The sequence below is a fragment of the Malaya genurostris genome, chromosome 1 (genome assembly GCF_030247185.1).
Source record: "Malaya genurostris strain Urasoe2022 chromosome 1, Malgen_1.1, whole genome shotgun sequence".
NCBI lineage: Eukaryota > Metazoa > Arthropoda > Insecta > Diptera > Culicidae > Malaya > Malaya genurostris.
The window spans coordinates 109,273,956-109,293,304 of record NC_080570.1 but is presented as its reverse complement, the minus strand read 5'-3'; the positions used below and the strand labels follow the sequence as shown (position 1 = coordinate 109,293,304).

General features: G+C 36.2%; 1 protein-coding gene and 1 long non-coding RNA gene across 4 annotated transcripts in view; one reads left to right on the top strand and one right to left on the bottom strand.

The window, feature by feature from the left end:
- The window catches only part of LOC131425382 (NADP-dependent malic enzyme), a 45,973-nt gene that overhangs the window by 24,490 nt on the left and 2,134 nt on the right, over positions 1–19,349 (bottom strand). For 2 of the 3 annotated variants that reach the window (XM_058587224.1, XM_058587223.1), the window contains exon 2: positions 17,849–18,185. In XM_058587224.1, coding sequence (XP_058443207.1) covers positions 17,849–17,898 — 50 coding nt within the window. In that variant the 5' untranslated portion in view covers positions 17,899–18,185. Of the gene's footprint in view, positions 1–1,192; positions 1,394–17,848; positions 18,186–19,349 lie in introns of those variants that run through there. The other variant, XM_058587222.1, reaches the window with a different exon arrangement.
- LOC131425385 (uncharacterized) lies at positions 41–19,164 on the top strand. The gene is made up of 3 exons (XR_009228983.1): positions 41–421; positions 18,220–18,296; positions 18,362–19,164. It is a non-coding gene; the product is annotated as an uncharacterized LOC131425385 (long non-coding RNA).

Here is a 19,349-nt window from a genome sequence, read left to right as displayed (position 1 = left end):
AATGAGCAAGCAAAACATCAAGTGACTAGGTACGGTTATTCCCGATAAAAACATAAAGCTTACAGATCTAGTAACCAAATTGTAATAGTAATGTAATAAAGCTGTCCGCAACACCAAAAGCACCCATTTTTACTATAGCGTTGAGTGCCTTGACTTCCGGTGAAACTCTCAACGAGTTACGAGTTGTATCGTGTTAGTGCGGTGAAAATTCGAGTATTTCGCAAGAAATAAATAATTTTTATCCGTACTTTGGTAACTTGACGTTGCAACACAGCGAGGTTTTGCTTGTAGTCCAGTGAAAAGGATAATCCACTAGACTGTAAACGGGAATCAACTGGCAATATAGCCTAAGTTATTGTGCTGTCAATCGATATGACGCCAACCAGAAAGAAGAAGAAAGTGAGTGTCTCCGCAGAAGAAGGTGAGTGTCTCCGCAGAAGAAGGTGGAGTAAAGTATCCATGATTATTTGTCTCATGGTTCGATGCACACTTGTTCTAACAATTCAGAACATGGAATGATCGTGCGCAGGACGTTAGTTTACTGGTTATTGAGAATCAAGATGAAATTATGCTTCATTATTGCATTTCATCACATCCACTCTCGACTTGATTAATATAAAACAGCAAGTCACGCTACATCAGCAGAAGTGATTGGTTGAATTTTATAATATTGGTGAATTAGGAATCGTCACTCTTCAACGTCGCCATTCATTCATTTCCGCGCCACTTTAATACACCTGTGAGTTTTTTTTAATTTTATTTTTGTGCCAATGTGTTGTTGCTAGGCAACCCACATCGCACTCGTCGCAGACAGAACGGCGATCACAAATTTATGATCACGGCTTCATTCATGAGGCATTTCTCAGTCCTCCTCAGACACAGATAATCAGTCGTTTACCACGCACTGGGCACTCAGCCAAGGTTTATGAGTGATCGCTTGATAGTGGAATCCCCGACCGTGATCATGAAACATGTGTAAGGGGAATCCGATGATCAGATGTCCTACCGGTTATATGACTAAACATCAGGCGATGCAGAATTCTTATCAGGTTTGACTTGGAAATAAATTGTTATTTTTATGTGAACTCGTTGTTCCACTTTAGTTGATGACTTGTGCATTAATTTGCAAATTTTGCACAAATTTTTATTCCAAAAATTGATGTTTGAACTTCATATTGCAATCTAAACTTACTTCTGAAAGTTCTTTTTACTGTCGTTATAGTTTTGCACTCTGGAGGACATCTTTGCACTTGTATACTTCACTTTTTCACTGATGGAAAAGAGATTTGAACAAACAAACTGTTCAACAGTTAGAACGAGCTGCGATCAACGCAACTTTTTTTTCTCAAAGAGCAGGGAAAAACGAATCCCAAAGCAATTTTCGGAATCACTTCTGCCACAGGACTGACAGAAGCTGCTAACTGTGACTGGCTTTTAATGATTTCAGCTTTGCGGCAATTTGATAAGCACAGTTCGTGTCGGTCCGAGGGCTGGATTCTCCTTTTCATCTTCGGTCGATCGGGAGCAGTCGCGTGATCGTACGATGATAAGACAAAGGTGTAATCGTGCTTACGATCCGACAATGCTGACTAGCCTGATAATGTTTCATCAATTTCTGGTGTGCATCGTCATCAGTACCGGTTCATTGTCAAGGTCATTTGTGTTTATGATTGGGAATTGATTTTTTCGAATCGTTGGAGATCGTGAGGTGATACTTTTTAGTTTAAGCAATTGTGACTGGCTTAAACTTTTTTGTGAAATTATCGCTTAGTAATTTCTCTTGGTTGCTGATTAGTTAACGTGAATCTTAGAATATTTTACATGAATAATAATTTTTTAACCAAATACTTTTATATAGAAGATTTTTGAAAATAATTCAAATTAACGTTTCGCAACATCACTTTTTTGGTAACTTTAACTCTACGTGGGTGAATCATTTTTGTTTAGATCCTAGTTAGGAAAAATATACTTAAAATATCCATTTCTTTGCGTTCAGTGAAAAGCTAACATATACTTTTTTTATAAAGGGAAATGACAAATAAAACTGTTGAGCTGAAGACCGACACGTCGTTTTGAGCTACCTCGTTCTCTACCAGACTGTACTTCGTCTTTGTAGTGTTCGATGGTTGATCCAATTCTTGCAGCTTCCCTCTTAAAAAGTACAAAGGCTGTATAAACGGTGTAATAGATGTGGTCCGGCATGAGTTTATAAATCTTGGAATACCCGCGACATTCGATAACGATATAAGCCGCAGGGATGATATTAGTGTCTTAAAAAAACAAGCCAGATGAATCACGAATTATCCCAATTATACAAACCATGATGACATCGGAAGACTGATAAAACACGGCTGGTTATAGTGAACTAAACATGTACCAAGATTGCTGGGAGAAAGGAAGACCTACGTGTTGGTAAGCGGAAAGACTCAAATAGGTCGACCGCTAAGGAGCAAACCTCGCACGCAAGATGTTGGATCTTTAATTTGAATTCGAATTTGTAAAGATCGGTGCAATCTTTGTCGGTGTAAATTGAGTTCATATTTTGACATAAGACTACGTTTTTCTTTACTATGCTCACCGGGTGAATTTTCAAAATTTCACGACACGAAAGTGTAACGAAATTACTTAAGAATGGAAAAAGATGTAAGAATGTTGTTAATACCACGTTTATTACGAAAACATTATTTAAATAGTGAAAAAATAGGTCAAAACACAAAACATCAAAATCAACCGAGTCTATAAATAGACCCTGTTGAATGTTTGCTAGCTTCAGTCTATGATAATCCATGAACACATCGATATGCAGGCTGCCACCTACGGTAAGGCAGTGGAACTACATCCAGCATTATTCAACTGGTGCTTCAGTCATTGGCGAATATGAGGTTCCGTTCCTTAAGCCTAAACGCAGAAAAACAACAACTAGTTCTTATGTGAGCATATCTGCTTTTGGACATTCGCAGGGTGATTTTCCCTTCAAACAAAAGTGATTGCATCATCTTGATGGTGGTCATTTGCCATTTGGAGAAAAAGAAAATGAAAAGTGGACAATGATGGGGAACATTATACAAAACCAGCCTTTTTAATGGCCTTAAATGTTATCTAAAGAACTATTAAGGTTGCTTCTTTACAAATCGAAGGTGAAAATCATCAGTTTAGTGCAAATCTTGAATAATTTGATTAGTTTTGTGCACTTTTCGGTATGCGAAATTTACACCAAACGAACGTTAGTTCTCATTTTGCTTAATCGCGTCAGAGGAAAATATTCCGAACAGTGTTTAATATCGTAGAGAATTCTTCAATTTGCTCCTTCTGAATGCCAGAAATGAGTCCCGTACAGCATTTCGATAGTTTTTTTCACTGAAATATTGAGATAAATGAAATATTAAAATATATGAGCGATTGCTTCATCATCCAGCTGCTGGTCGTTCTGTCTTTCTAAGGGTTTCCCAAAGGACTGTTGGAATTATTCTTCTTTGAAATATGCAAATCGGAAGTAAAAATAATCCGTTTAGATAAATTTTAATGAAAAAATCAGTATAGTGAACCGTTCGCAGTGCGGACTGCGTATTAAACGAATGCAAATAAAACCAACATTCAGTTGCTTTGAGTTCAAGAAAAATGCACCGAGCAGTGTTTAATATGGAAGAAAATTCCACAATATGGTACCTTTAGGAGCTAGAAATGAATTCCAAATAACATTATGACAGTTTCATATCGGAAATCTTTCATAAAGCAACTTTCCAAATGCTTAAGTTTTGAAAACCTAATATGGGCGGAGCTCAAAGCAGTTATTTTGAAGATATAAAAGAAATGCAGCCAATCGTTTAGTTTTATCTTTGTAAAAGATTGGTGAAAGCTTGAACATGTCTCAATAAGGAGTGTATCCACAAATTTTTCTTTCAAATTATGATAAAAAACGATATTTTATTCAAACTAAAAATTGATCCTTTATTGTACGAGGTTAAACTTGAGCATAAAGAAAACCGGGTGAAATTTAAGTTATTCCTTCACGAGTTTTCGAACTTTTGATCGAACGCTCTTCATCAAGTTCCGGACAAGTGTTGCATCGCATTTTTTGGACGCTTGAGCCCAAATTTTTTTGAACTCCTGCATGTTCCCAGCTGCCTAACCAGTCTTCTTGGAGGCCCTCTTCACGATCGCTTAGTAACGTTCGATGGGTCGAAGCTGAGGCCAATTTGGTGGATTGATATTTTTTCTCAACGAAATGTATACCCTTTTCCGCAAGCCAATTGAGAGTGGTTTTGGCATAGTGAGCCGACGCCAAATCCAGCCAAAACAGTGGAGGTTTTTTTTTTTGTTTCAATTATAGAGGTTTTAACATTAATGTCATTCGCCTCTTCGGGCCAGAAAAACTTTCTGACCCTATGTGCGGGGTTGGGAATCAAACCCAGGCGGGCTGCGTGAAAGGCATATGCTTACCCATCACGCTATACCCGTCCCCTGAACAGTGGAGGTGTACTATGGCAGCAATCTCTTCTGGAAACACTCAGATCGATAGATTTCTGCATTTATAGTTCCGGTAGTGTAAAAAATGGTTGACTTCAAACCACAGGAACATATTGCTTGCCATACCAGTACCTTTCGACCGAGTTTCTCCACTTGAATCGACCTGTCCGCATCGCTGACATCCTCCCCAACGACGACAGTAAGGTATTGTGGACCTGGAAGGGTTTTTGAGTCCTCTTTTACATAAGTCTCATCGTCCATCAAAACGCATGCATCCGGACCCTGCAAAAGACGCGAATACAATTTCCGGGCCCTTGTTGCTACTTGCTTCTTCTGTTTTACACATTGTTCCGAGATTATCTGCTTCTTGTAGGTCTTTAGGTGATTTCGCCTCTTGATACGCTGGACCATTTCGACACTCGTTCCTGCTGTTTTGGCAAAATCACGTATTGACATTGATTTGTTCTTCATGATTAGAGATACAACTTTCTGGTCCAGTTTCGGGTTGGAAGAACCGGGTTTTCTGCCTCTTCCCGGTAACTCATCCTAAGAATAATGTTCCCCAAACATATTAATTATGTTTTTAACACTGGCATACTGAATTCCAAACCGCTTCGCCAATTTTCGCATAGTAATACCCTTCTCACTTAGCCATGTGTCCAGAACTTTAATTTCCACTTCCTTTTCAATACGCGACATTTTGAAAACGCAGAATTCCAACCGCACAAACAAGTAAAGAATCGAAAACTGACAGCCAAACGCACAGCATGCTGCGATCTGAACATAAAAAACCATCACAAATACATGCGTACAACACAAATGTATGTGGATAGCTTATTTTCGATACACTCCTCACATGCAGTCCAAATACGAAAGTTCGCATAATTCAACGTGGCCTGCCATGTCAATTGCAGATCACGTTAAGCGTCAAAAAAAGCCTACAAAATACTAAATACAAACCCAACCTTTAAAACCGAATGGTCTTTTTGAATACTTCAATATCAAATCAATTGTTATTTATACACAACTCGATTGCAGTCCTACGTCAATCTCGCGGTTATGTTTCTGCACTCAAAATAATAATCATGTTATAGTTACGTGAAAAGTTATGTAAATATTTTCCACCCTACTTTTCACGTAGATTTTAATGGACTGGCATTTAAAAGCTGTTTAATGCATAATCCAGTAAATTTAATGTACTGTTGTTCATATCACATTTACCATCAGTTCATATCAAATTTAGATACCAGAGAATTATTATATTATATATTGGTTAAAGTCAAAAGGGAAATTTCAGATTTTTATATAAATCTATGAAATGAAAAATAAAACATTTTTTTCAGAAAATTAGCATGTAATTTCAATGGCTTAAAAAGCAACTAATAACGTCGTGGTATCTCAAATCGACAAGCCTCCAGAAATCGTTTTTGTTGTCACTGCCATCCAACCGAAGCCGAAGTCGAGATCCAAGTACTCCCACAACACTACCGATGCAGGTTGAGGTCGCATTACATGGTTCCAGTGTCTCTAGCTTCATACCGATTTTAAACTCGTTTTTCGGTGGACCAACGGCCTGTTTAAAGCATTCGGCAGGAGCGGGTAAACTTCCGGACTCACGCAGGCACTCGGTCCAGTCAAACACATGGAAACTTTCATACCGGAATGGTCCGATCGATGGAATAAAAAATTGTAATTAAATAACATTTCTCGCAAATATTTACACTACTTACACTTCGAGGGCCACTGTTCGCCATTTTCAAAATCGAGTTTTTCACACTGGAAATTCACGTAGATTGTTTGACGTTTGGTCAATTCACGTAAACCTGATGTGATGACTCTATTCATTTTAGGGGATGTTCGTATAACATTCATTTTCGTCACGTAAAATATTCAATTTGACATTTGAAACCATTTTACGTGATTTTTCAAGTGAATCGAAAGTGAATATTTATTTGAGTGTGAGATTACCTACTCCAAGTTCTTTTTTTCATGTACCATGTCATCCTGTAAGTCAGAAGTCATATCTGGATGAATTTCAATAACGCTCTATGAAACTATGCGACATTAAATGTGTGAAAATCGGTTTGATAATATCGAAAGCACTTTTTTGAACTGTGTGAAACCTACTAGTGAAAATTCGTTAAATGTCATGATTGTGTGCGATTTTGAGCGCCTGAATTACCATTGTATGCATGCTTGAACGCGAGCACCCAGATTCTATTACTGGACTCGATGCTGAAATTCTCTTTGTAAAACTGTCCTAACATTGAACTAATCTGGAAGGAGGGAAGCTCCATTTGTTTCGTCTCTTTTGTAACGGCCAATAAGTCACCAGTCAATATTTAATTTAGAAAGGAATTAAGAAATCCGGAATTCACTGAAAGTACGTCGTAACAGTTTTCTCCTTCGTCTAATGTTAAAATAGAGTAAGGTATACCCGGTGAATGATTATAGGTAGGTTAAAGCCGGATATAAATAAACGGTATGGTAAAAAAATAGAGTAGGATAGAGAGTGATCATTGCAGAGTCCAACGTTATGCAGCATTACGAGACATTTTTCGATTTCGAAGGCCTTTGAAAATAATTAAAGGCATTATTTTGAAACTAATTTAAACTACCTAGAACAGTAACAATATTCATTCTTCACTTTGGCTGCTAGTACCATTTTCTTATTTGTAGTTATAATAAACAGAAAAATACAGAAATTTTAATTACTATCTCTTTGCATAGAATTGTATCTATCTTTTGTAAAAACACCCTGTCACTTCTGGTTCCGGAGATATAATGGAATAAAAGTTGTAACCAACAAAACGCGATGTTTTTACCGCTCAATTTTCTCAGAGATGCAGAGATTTTAGCACGGCTATGCTTTTTTGAAAGCTACTATTGAATTGTGGGTCAAGTTCGAAAATCAAATCATTGGTACTCCCGGTTCCGGAGATCTAATGGTATAAGTGTATATTTGTAGAAATTGATTTTAAATGCCTAGAAAGGTAATATTTTGTGTCGAAGTACGAATCAAATATTGGATTTTTTGGTTTAACTGTTAGTGTTGATTGTCATTTTCGTTATTAAACGTAATGCGATATTTGCAGACTGACACACACACATTATGGTATACGTGCCTTGCTACGGAAAGTTTACGGAAAAAGCAGGAAGAAGCAATAGGCAGACAATAGAATAAACCCACAGACTGCAATTGAATTTGGATTACTACCTGTTGCCTAAGTGTTGGAGAACACTGAGGCGTAAAGTAATTTTGGCAGTTGAAATTACAGTTCGTTTTTGTATACATAACAAATAATTCTATTCAACAAATTGATCCTAGTGTGAGTGGGTCTCTGCTCGAGTATATAACATTATATTCAATAATAGCTACAGGTGCTTCTTTTTACTTTACAGGTGCTCTAAAATTACTGGACTCTGTTTTTAGCAATTCGTTTAAGCATGGTACATAACCAATATGTTTATGTATTTAACATTGAAAACTAATACAAATGTTTGCCAAAATCTGCATGATTTTGTGTGTATTGTGCCGATGACATTTTGTATGAGTGTGAATGGTCATTAAGTGAATATTGGTGATGTAAATGAACGGTAATAGGTATACAAATAAAAATTAAATTGAAATGTGTTAGTATTCGAATAAAGGAAAAATATGAAGGGTGATCTTATTAGACATCAACTTCAAAACGGATGGAATTTTTGCAAATTGATATTTATTTTGATTTTATTTTTTATAGTGTTTCGGGATAATGAATTTCAAAGCAATATGATAAATATCTGAACTAATGACGATTCTACCTCGTTCAACCTTACTAGATCTATGAACACTCTGCTAAAAAATTGCGATTAATACAACTTTAAGATTTTCACTGAGCTCTCATCACCATGGAAACGACTAATCGCGAAGAAAAAGGTGCAAATTCACTTCCTATTCCAGTGTGAACTGGATGCTGCATAGCAGCGCACGGGTCATTCGAGTCACCCATTGGAAGTAACAGTCGAGTCGCAATAATCGTTCACGTTGTACGATAAGCCCTCGACCCTCGAACAGATTCACGTAATAATTGCATGGTTTGTCATGCCTGGCCTATCAACAGAGGAGTAGCGTACACATTCGTTTGCCACACGATGATGATACGAAGCCATGGGCATGATAGCTTTTGGGACAGGTTCGTTTACTTGAACTACAATATTCTATAACTTGAGTATATTCAAAGATGTTAAAACTTTTCCGTTAGAGAAAGGTCAGTCCGCTGTTGAAATGACCTTGTTCCACGCTGTGTGATAGATTTGTAAATTGCATAGATTAAGGAATTAAAAAAAAATCTTATAAAATTCAAACAATGACTATCTATGAAATTTTCCATAGCATTTTTGTTTACATTCGAATTGCTAATGAGGTCGGGGTTCTGGAAATGAGTAATTAAGTTGGTTAAATTTGTGCATGAATATTGACGGTGGTTCGCATGATCAGCCATTCGAACTGTGGAGGTTTGTGTAATTTGACCGTTTGAACATAAACATGCCCATCTGAATATAGTTGGTTTGTACGATGATTCCGCGAAATCGTAATCACGTTAGTTTGTGGTTCTTTTTAATTCTAAAACACACCTCACTTGACTGCAAAGTCTATGTAAATCTTGAAGCTTGTATACTATAATCAATCTGATCACATTACAGTTGCGTCTTATAATTTGCATTCAAATCAACGGACAGTCACGTTACGGTTATCTGAGCGTTTGGTTGAAAAGTACTTAGGTTGTACAGGACTATGACATCATCATAAATTGAAAATGAAATTGATACCTTGATTAACTGTCCACTCACAGGGAACAGACATCCAAGCTAGAACAAAATTTCTGTGAAAAGCTGTGTCAAGTTTTTAAGTTATTTATTTATTTCCAAAGAGAGGACGCTTAGAACAATGTGCCAATCATACATTAACACCATGCGTTTGTGCATTTATCAATATTGGAACTTTCGTTTTCATATAGTTGCACAGTTGCGGCACACAAAGGGCTTAGTTTTAACAAGTAGCTGATTCATGGGGCACAGAGAGGCACACTTGACTCTCCGCTTGTTTATTACGTCAAGCAAATGAAGACTACATATAAATGGTTTACAATGTTTACTTAGATACGACGCATTATTTCTACGACTAAACTGGGATTTCATCTCATTTTTGGACATACCTAGGTCAAGATATTCGCAATATTGATTGTAGTGGCGCATTATTCGATTGATTGGGCTATAGTTAGCATAATTTGTTCTAGTGTTTCATTCTAAAAATAATTTCATGGTTCGTAATTGACGGCTAGGTATATAAAAATTTATTTGCGATAATAAAAAAAGTGATTGAATGCGTTTAGAAATAATATCGCTCATAAAATAAAGCATTGAAAGCTCGCGGCGTTCTTTAAGTGTTTGTGTATTGATATGAGCATGCAGCGTGCTTCATATGATGGTAAAGGAAATGCTGTCCAGTTTAATTTACGAAGTGCATATAGAAAAAATTGTTTTTGAATAGATTCGATGCGTTCTTCGTGAATAATATTGTATGGATTCCATACTAGGCTGCAATATTCGAAAATAGGTCTCACATATGTGCTGTTGTTACATTTTAAGACATTTCCTAGATGTATGTTTATAGATATAATTTCATTTTTCTTACTGAAAGTTATTGAGAAACATTTTTTTTTACATTGAGTTGGAGTAGACTTTTGCAGTACCAAATGTGGAATAGATTGATTTCGTTCTGGAATATTGCGGCGTTGCTGTTGTTTTTAATTTCCATAAAGAATTTTATGTCGTCTACAAATATAAGCACTTTTAGATATTTGAGGAAATGTCGATTACATTCAGTATGAAAAGAAGAGGCCCTAGATGAGAGCCCTTAGGTACACTCGATGTTACATCAATTGGGTCAGACAGAATGTTTTGAAAGCGAACTACTTGTACACGTTGCGTTAAATATGAATCAAGCCACTGTAGTAGATTGTGTTTTATGCCATATTTCAGTAGTTTGTATAATAGTAATGGTCGATACGGTCGAAAGCTTTACTATAGTCGGTGTATAGAATTTCTACGTGGTTGCCAGAATCCATGGCATTCAGAGTGAAAGAGAAAAATTGTGAAAGATTTGCTGTGGTTGAGCGACCCTTAAAAAATCCATGTTGTTTGTTTGTTATTACATTATTCAGTTGTTGGAAAAGTTTTTCGTTTATAATTGTTCCAAAAAATTTAGGAATGCTTGAAATAATGGCTATTCCGCGGTAGCTACGGCTATCAGAACTCGAACCTGATTCGTCCCGGGTTGGCGGTTCAATGCATAGGACGCTGGTCTTACAAGCCAGTTGTCGTCTGTTCCGACCTGGAAGGATTCTTAGTGTCAGTAGGATCCATAGTACTAGCCATGCAATGATTCTGTACACTAAGAATCGGCTGCGAAGTCTGTTGAAACAGAAAGGCCAAATTCCACAAAAGGAATGTAATGCTAGGACTTTGCCTTTTACCTGATTTGAATATTGGTACAAGAAAAGATGATTTCCATGTTTTAGGAAAAATAGATTTTTTCAGTGATACATTGAAAAGTTGTACATACAAGTGTACTTCTGCAAGATTTTTAGGAGTATTGGTGGTATTCCATCAGATCCGAGTCCTTTTTAATCGTCTAGGTTTTTCAGTGCAGCCAAAATGTCATTTTCTGACAGACAGTTTACAGAGATGTGATTTGAAAATTCAGGTATGAACGAAAAGTATTTACGGTCACGGTCAGATTCAGAATAAGATATAAACTTCATAAGAAAAATTTGCAAATTGGTTGCAGATTTCGATATTATTTTTTCCTACTTGACCATCGAAATGCATTTGAGATGGAAGATTGTTGCTTTTTAGTTTCGTGTTAGTGTAGTTGAAAAAGATTTTAGGACATGATTTTATTTCGTTTTCAATTTTGCAGTTATATTGTTCCTGTGTCTCGTTAATGGAAATTTCAAACTGATTGCAAAGATCTAAGTGCTTGATATGTGCTTTTTACTAAAATACGAAATTTCTTTAGAAACACGTAAAACTCCGCACAACAACGTCTTACGCAATACGAAGTAATGTCGATATCTACTCCCTAACCAAAATAAAAAATACTAAATGGGTTCTCCTCGCAGTCTAAAATATCTGCACGGTTATTAACTTCACGCGCGTGTCTTAAACTTACCATTTAACCCAAAGAAAATAGATCAAACGTTCCCCGGATACTCGACGGAGTTTAGTCTAGTTCGATTTTTAGTAAAGTGAAATATAATAAGATTGTAAATAAGAAAAATGTGAAATATCTGTAAGGAACGATATCAACAGTACCCTGTTTCTCCTATTCGTATTGCGTATTGGGTTCGCTGCAGATATGAAAACAGTACCCAAACTCACTTCTTCGAATTTGATATTTCATCTTACGATTTTTCATAAATATCAATCAAACATACCACGAAAAGTTACTGAATTAATCATGATCGATTTTTTCACCAAATTTTCAGACGTTTTTGTATGTTAGTATTTGATTCATAGGAAAAAACAATAAAAACCCGGCATTTTTTTCGAATCTTCAAGCAAAATTTGAAAATTATCACCCTCGCTTAGTTCAAAGCTCGCCACTCGAGCAGCGCAGCGATCTCAAGTTAGTTGGTTGAATTCTTCAATAAGTTGCCTGATACACCCGGGCACCGCATCACACTCCCAGTGATTCTCCCCATCATTAAGGGCTGAGGCCAGTGTGTTTTAGGGCGTTTTAAAGGGCTATTTTCACGCTTCAAATCTGATTTTCTCAGAAACTGTGACGAATATAAAAAAAATCTTAGAAAATTAGTTTAGATTATCCGGTGAAAAATTTCAGAATGATTCATTGCCATTAGCGGTCGGGAAAGTCTTTTTTTCTGAAGGAGGAATTGCTTAGCTGAAAACTCCGTCTTTCAACTTGTTCGTTGAATATCTCGCCCTCAAAAGCATGGATCAAAAATCTATCCTGACAATGTCTAGATAATTTAGTTTAGATGCGATTAGTGCCTAAAAACATATATGTTGTCGCGATAAAAATTAAGTGAATGTTATTTTTGTAAAGGTAAGTCCATTGCTATGGCGGCACCATTTTTTTCTGCTCTTGTATCCTGGTAACGTAACGAAACATGAGAGAGAAATAAAATCGGCTCAAAAAGGCTGCCAAACAAGCGGCAGCTTTCTTGGATTTTATGTGATGTGGTCAAACTTGTAACCGAAAATATCAAAACTTTCTTGGCCACTCGGCCACATCGAGAGTTATTTTCCACATTTGCGAGAGAGAATTGAGGGAAATGTAATACGCAGAGCGAGCCACGTGGTTATACGCGACCTACTGGCCTCAGCCCTTAAATCATCAGATTATATGAACTACAAACAGAAACAGTTTTAAGCCCAATTTCGAAGGATTCTTTAATTTTCTCTATCTTCGATTTAAATGGAGGTTAGTATGGCCATAAACTAACCCGTGACAAAATAAACTATTGATTCTACCCGGTGAACGACCGCAACTAGGTTAAAGCCGGGTATAAATAAACGATATAAAAAAAACTATTGATTCTACAGCATAAACAATTGATTCACAACTAGATCTATGGGTTACAATACATTTTATTGTATCTTGACAAGATTTTTTTCAATTCCCACGATTCAATATATTGTTTCTACGATTCTACAATTGATTTTTTTTGTACACGTGGTGTTTCAAACAATATTCAAACTGTTCATTTGATTATTTTCCAAGAAAATGAGAAATTTTATGATTTGAATTGTTACGATACTTAACAACCTATACATTCTATTGTCAAAAGCATGATCGCAATATTTTTCAATGGTCAAAGCAAAATTATGGAAGGTTTTGTAACAGCAAATCGTATTGTTTTTCTACAATAGTTTTTATTCGGGAACATGACCTACAGATTGAACAGCATAACTTAAAAGATATTTTATGATTTTCTATGACGGTTTTAAATGTTGAAAACTTATCTCATTGTAATATTAAAAACGAAAGTAGGACTTGGATATTTTTATTAGACTATCAGACATGTTAATTTGAGTTTGATTTTATGAAAATCTTATCTGGGCCTATACTATTTTCGTCTGCAAACTAGAAAAATTCATTAGTCAATTTAAAGAATGGTTACTTATGAAATACAAATACTCTTTAAATTGACATTTTTGGTGTAAACAGCCTATCTTCGGAAGTTGGATCTGAATAAAAATCGGGATATTCTTATTATTTACGTATCTGAAGACTTCCAAGTAAATTCTAAGATAGTAAAAATCCGTTGATTTATGTTCGAAAAAAAAACTACTGAAATTATTTTCATTTTTTTTGTACGTATCACACTGCCATTCCGGAACTGGAATTCGAATTTGAATGAAATGAGATTTAAATTTAAATGAAATTTTTTCAAGGATTTTTTTCAAGACCATAAGACCTAATCTAATGTCATTTTTCATTGATTCCACTCGTTCGATGCTAGTGTTTTGCCCTAACAATCGATCAATGAAACGGTTTTGTGAAGTTTGGCTTGCACGCTTGCTGCTCGAAAAAGAAAACGGGTGCAAAAAAGTTGCTCGCGAATTGCCCCGAAAGTGATTTTTTTCGTGCGGTGTGAATCAATGAAACACAGTGCACCTGTTTTGATTGTTCGACTGCACAAAAAGTGCACGAATCAAACAAAACACTCCACGAGTGTTCTCAATCAAAAACGAAATGAGTTAGTGAAAATCGGTTTAGCCAACTCCTATAAAATAATATTTGTCAAAATAATTTGTACTCTTTGGGCACACAATACTGAATTTTAATTCCACGAAGAAAACGAACGTATATTCACGTAATTTCATTAGATGTGCAGTAGTGAAATGGTGTGAACAACCAAACTATCAGGTGGAATTTTGAAGTAATAACAGATTTTAGCACCGACAACCGGTTGGTGTAAATTGGAAGCGAAAGTTATATAACACCCAATGATCGCTCGTTTGCTCTATGAACTGCGTGGTATTTCCATGTATATGGGACAAACATACGATCATGGCAAACATCGTCGTGCGGTGTTCGATTAGTACAAGGTCGCGACTGTATCGAACGCAGCATTCGCGATATGGTGTCATTTTGCTTTCAATCTCCATCCGTCAGATGGATCAAGGTTGTATGGTCTTACGCATTTTAGCTTTTTATTGCTGTTCATATTGCAAAAGGGTCACGAAACGTGCGTTGTATTTCTTCTACATTTAACACGATGGGAAATAATGAACCAGTTGCCACTGGTCTTAATTTAAACGATTATGTCCGACGGGAATCGGGGTCTAAAACTAGGTGGCAATTAAAAAAAAAAATAATTCTGCAGCATCCACAATAAGGATACACTAAACCAGCGAATCGGTGACGGATACATATGTTGTTGCCCATACCTAGGGCAGGAAATGTAAAAGTAAATGTCAATGTGAAACAGCAATGAACAGTCATCGATTCTCGCTACAGTAAAGCCTTTACAATAGATGCGATAATTTTATTATCTTAAGAGGCGGATAGGGTCTAACACTTTTGAAAAACTATTTATGTTTTCTTTATATTTTCTTACAGCAAAATATTTCAAGAATATTTTGTCAAATTTTCAAGCCTATCGGAACAAAACTCTGGATGTTATGGGCTTAACTTTTTTTATCTTATACTGCAAAGAGCCCTTACGTATTCTGTTACAAAATTTTACAGTTTTACATTTTACAGCTGCAAAATGTTTTCGTTATAAATCGCAGTTTTGATTATAAGCAATCACCAAAAACTCAAAACAATAAAAAATATCAAATAAAACGAAGGGGTCTAGAAAAAACATCTACTATAACTATGTTACTTGAAGTTTTTGGCACTGAGATACAATAAACACCGCAAATAATCATTTCGAAAATGCGTCCTGGAAAATACTTCTTCACCGACTTATTTCTCAATATTTTTCTACGAAAAAAATACAAAGTGTTGTTCGAATGATTCTTTGTATTATGCAAAACATTTAAATTTATTTTTTTTTAGTTCTTTTTTTCATTTGTTATACATGTAATTGAAATTTGGTTCGTAAAAACAGTTTTGTGTAATGTATGCGGAAATTTTCCATCATATGGCTACTTTCAGAACGGATGTGAAAAGTAAGTGCAAGAAAATTATGTACGGCGTCAAAAATCCAAGATGGCTGGTTTATTGACATTGCTTAAAATTCCTCTGAAAATGTTCAATTTCTGCATCACTTAATATATTATGTATTAATTTGCAACATTTTACTATTTTTAAACAATTTTATTTTTTTAAGTGATATCGTTTTTCCCTTGCTTTTTGAATTGGTTTTTATTTTAAATCAATTCCAATTACGATTTTAAGACGATCGCTGGATTCAGCGAAATGGCTCTTTCGACGAAATGACTTTTTCGGCGAAATGGATTTCGGCAAAATGGCCCATTCGGCGAAATGTCATTTGGTTATTTCGCCAAATGACATTTCGCCGAATGGGCCATTTTGCCGAAATCCATTTCGCCGAAAAAGTCATTTCGTCGAAAGAGCCATTTCGCTGAATCCAGCGATCGTCTTAAAATCGTAATTGGAATTGATTTAAAATAAAAACCAATTCAAAAAGCAAGGCTTTCGGCGAAACGGCTTTCGGTGAAATGGCTTTCGGTGAAATGGCTTTCGGTGAAATGGCTTTCGGCGAAATAACCCTGATCCTAGTTTAGTAAACAAGAGTTCTAGTAACTGAAAGTAGGTAAAGAGAAACCTCTGCAATTGAGGCCTTTTACGACATGGAAGTAGGAACTCAGTGGATCTTGGCTACATTTTTTGTAGCTGGGTTCCACACGGCAACTAGACTATTGGACTAGTGGACCAAAGCCCCATTAATTAATATAAACTACTAACGAAACAGTATTGAGCCCAACTTAAAGGATTATAACGATTTCACACCCTTTCAAAAAAACGGTATGAAATTTCAAACATTTACTACCCTGTAATTCTAGAATTGAAAGTCAAAAAGAAAAGGATATATTCATTATTTTTGTTATGAAACCGTGAGACCATTAATATGAATTTATCATATCATATCGTTTATCATTGAAAAATACTGATGGTGTGGATTGCTTTAATTTTGCACTTTCTACCAGTATTCTAACGGTATTTCATTGTCATTTCTGCTCGGAAGTGCAAAACCAGAGCAATCAGTGGCGTACCGAGTCAATGGCTTACCAGTAACATTCTTGAAAACGGAATCAAAAAAGCTCTTCCAGTGAGCCATTCTGCAAGTGGAGGCAAAATTACTTAATGCCCTGTGAACTGTGAATTATAATCTTTTGTTGTATTTCTATATAATATGTGAGTTTGGTGATAAAGCTATAAGCAGCAACTTAGACAAAAACTCGTTGTTCAAGCGGTGAACGATTAGCTCCCAAAAAGACTAGCAGTAAAACAAAATTTAGTGCAATAGGTCTTGAGTTCAAATAACTGAATAATTAGTTAAAACAACTGAAACATTGTTTGCCTTGCTGGGATTGTGGCATTGCCCAGTTGCACGAGTGACACCTCATTGAAACGTTTCATTTTCCGCTTAAGGTGTGTGTCATTGGTCAACTGTAACGTTTCATTAGTCGTTTGTGGTGTTTGTCCTTGCTGGGTGTCATTGATAAACTGCCAGCACGATAAATCAAAAATGACAGTTTAGGTACAATAACAATCAATTAGCTGTACCAAATTTTAACCAATCAAATTCAGAAAAACCAACTAATATTACTTTTACGTACGTTCCCATTGAAAATGTAAAATAATTTCAAGCAATATTTCTTTTCCAAATATTTTTATTGTGATTTGAAAATAATGACGTTCAATATTTAAATGAGCAATGCTTCGTATTTAAGCGTTCCATGTGAAGTTTGATGCAAACAGGATATAAAAAATCGACAGTGTGCACTTAAGGGTTAAATTGAACTTAATGTTCAGTTGTGAAATCAATCGTTTGTACATCTAATATTCTAAGTTTCAAAGCATATTTCCCGGCATGGTTTCACTCATCGTACAACCGTTCGAAGACAGTTCAAAGTAATAGAAACTAAAACACAACAAAAAAGAAAACGATAACAATCTAACCTTGAATCGCTTAAATAAATTAGACAGAGATCACCGTGACGCGAGGCAGACTGTGTGACGAGCAAAATGTAACGCAAGAATTGATTTTTCTGTATCTGATTAACGCGTTGGTTTTACTGCCGTATGATGATTACTATGATTTATCCCACTGCAAGGTTGTGATCAATAAACAGTTGTGAGGAATAGCTAACACGTGACAACAAAACTTACCCAGGCACTGGAGATTGCACTTTGGAGTTGCTGGAACATGCGTTGCCCATGGTTACTGTGTGCGATCAAAACTGTGCGACGAGTTCCTGTGACGGTATCCGCTGATCCGCTGATTGGTGGCCAAGTTGATTGCTTAGTTCCACTTGAAAAAACTTGATTGTGTCTGCTCGCAGTTTAAATTAATCAATTCACTACCGGTCACCTGCTGGAACGATACTGCTTCGTGTGACTAGCGTTCGTTGAGCACATTAATCTTGTTTTTGTAGTAGTTTTGTTTAACGTTGAAATAGGAAGTGAGTTGCTGTCATGCTACGTTACATGGGTTGGGTGCGATATCCTAATATCGTACATAAGGATACATTACATTACAGGATACTCGGAAGATGCACCTGGATGTTCGACTCAGAAACTGGCACCGTTAAAAGAACCAATTTATGATGGCAAACAGGTAACAGGAAGCATCGTGTATTAGCATTCATGATGCTATTAATATATTTGCATTCGAATTTTTAGAAATTGATTAAATCTTTTCATTCATGGGTGATGCCATACTATACTCCGATATGAAACTTAACAGTCTGTTTCAACCGATATCGCGGCCGATTTATAAATGTACAGGACTAGTGCATTGATCCTACTGGTACTAAGAATCCTTCCAGGTCGAAATTCGAACATACAACGATCGATAACAGCGATCAAATTTGCATATGAACGCATCACCCGAAGTTTAGAATGAGAATAACTAGCCAGGTATGAAGAGAATGCTTTGAAAGATACTAAACTCGTTCCATGATCGAGGTCATCCTGCATTTCCTCGAATACGAATAAATAGCCAAATTTCGATCCAAATGTGCCTCGTGCAAATCGAACGGCGCACAAAACTAATCCATAAACTCTCCAGCAGCTGATGTGCATAATACATAATTCAAAAAGTCCCGATGGCCCAGAGATGGCGTTTATTTTGTCAAACTAACCTCATTTTTCGAATTTGCCAACCCTTAAATAACATGCGTCATTTCTTCATCAGTCAGACCACAAGCAATAAAACTACCGATGTATAAGTGACGTTACTTATTCATTTATGAAAAATGGAAACCTAGTAATGGTTTGAGAAGTATTACACACACTCGGGTGCATTAAAAACAAAAAAATGTGGTATTCTGATTTCAATCGTGGAAAATTTGGAAAAGGTTAAGCAAGTTTTGATAATCGTGATAGATGAGCGAAAAATCAAAGTTCAAGGAATTAGAGATGGTTACCAGATCAACTGGAAGTGCTTTTACGATCTTACGCGGAAATCTGGGCATAAAAAGGTCCAAATATTCCAAATAAGTGCCGCGTTCGCTCGCAATCGAACAAAAGCAACAACGCATCAACGATCCAAAAAGCAGTATGGCATTGGTTAGTCGCAATAAAAAGGATTTCTTTTGTTGGTATGAAACAGTGGGCGAAACATGGATCCACCATTTTTCTTCGTATCATATCAGGGGAAAGACGCCGA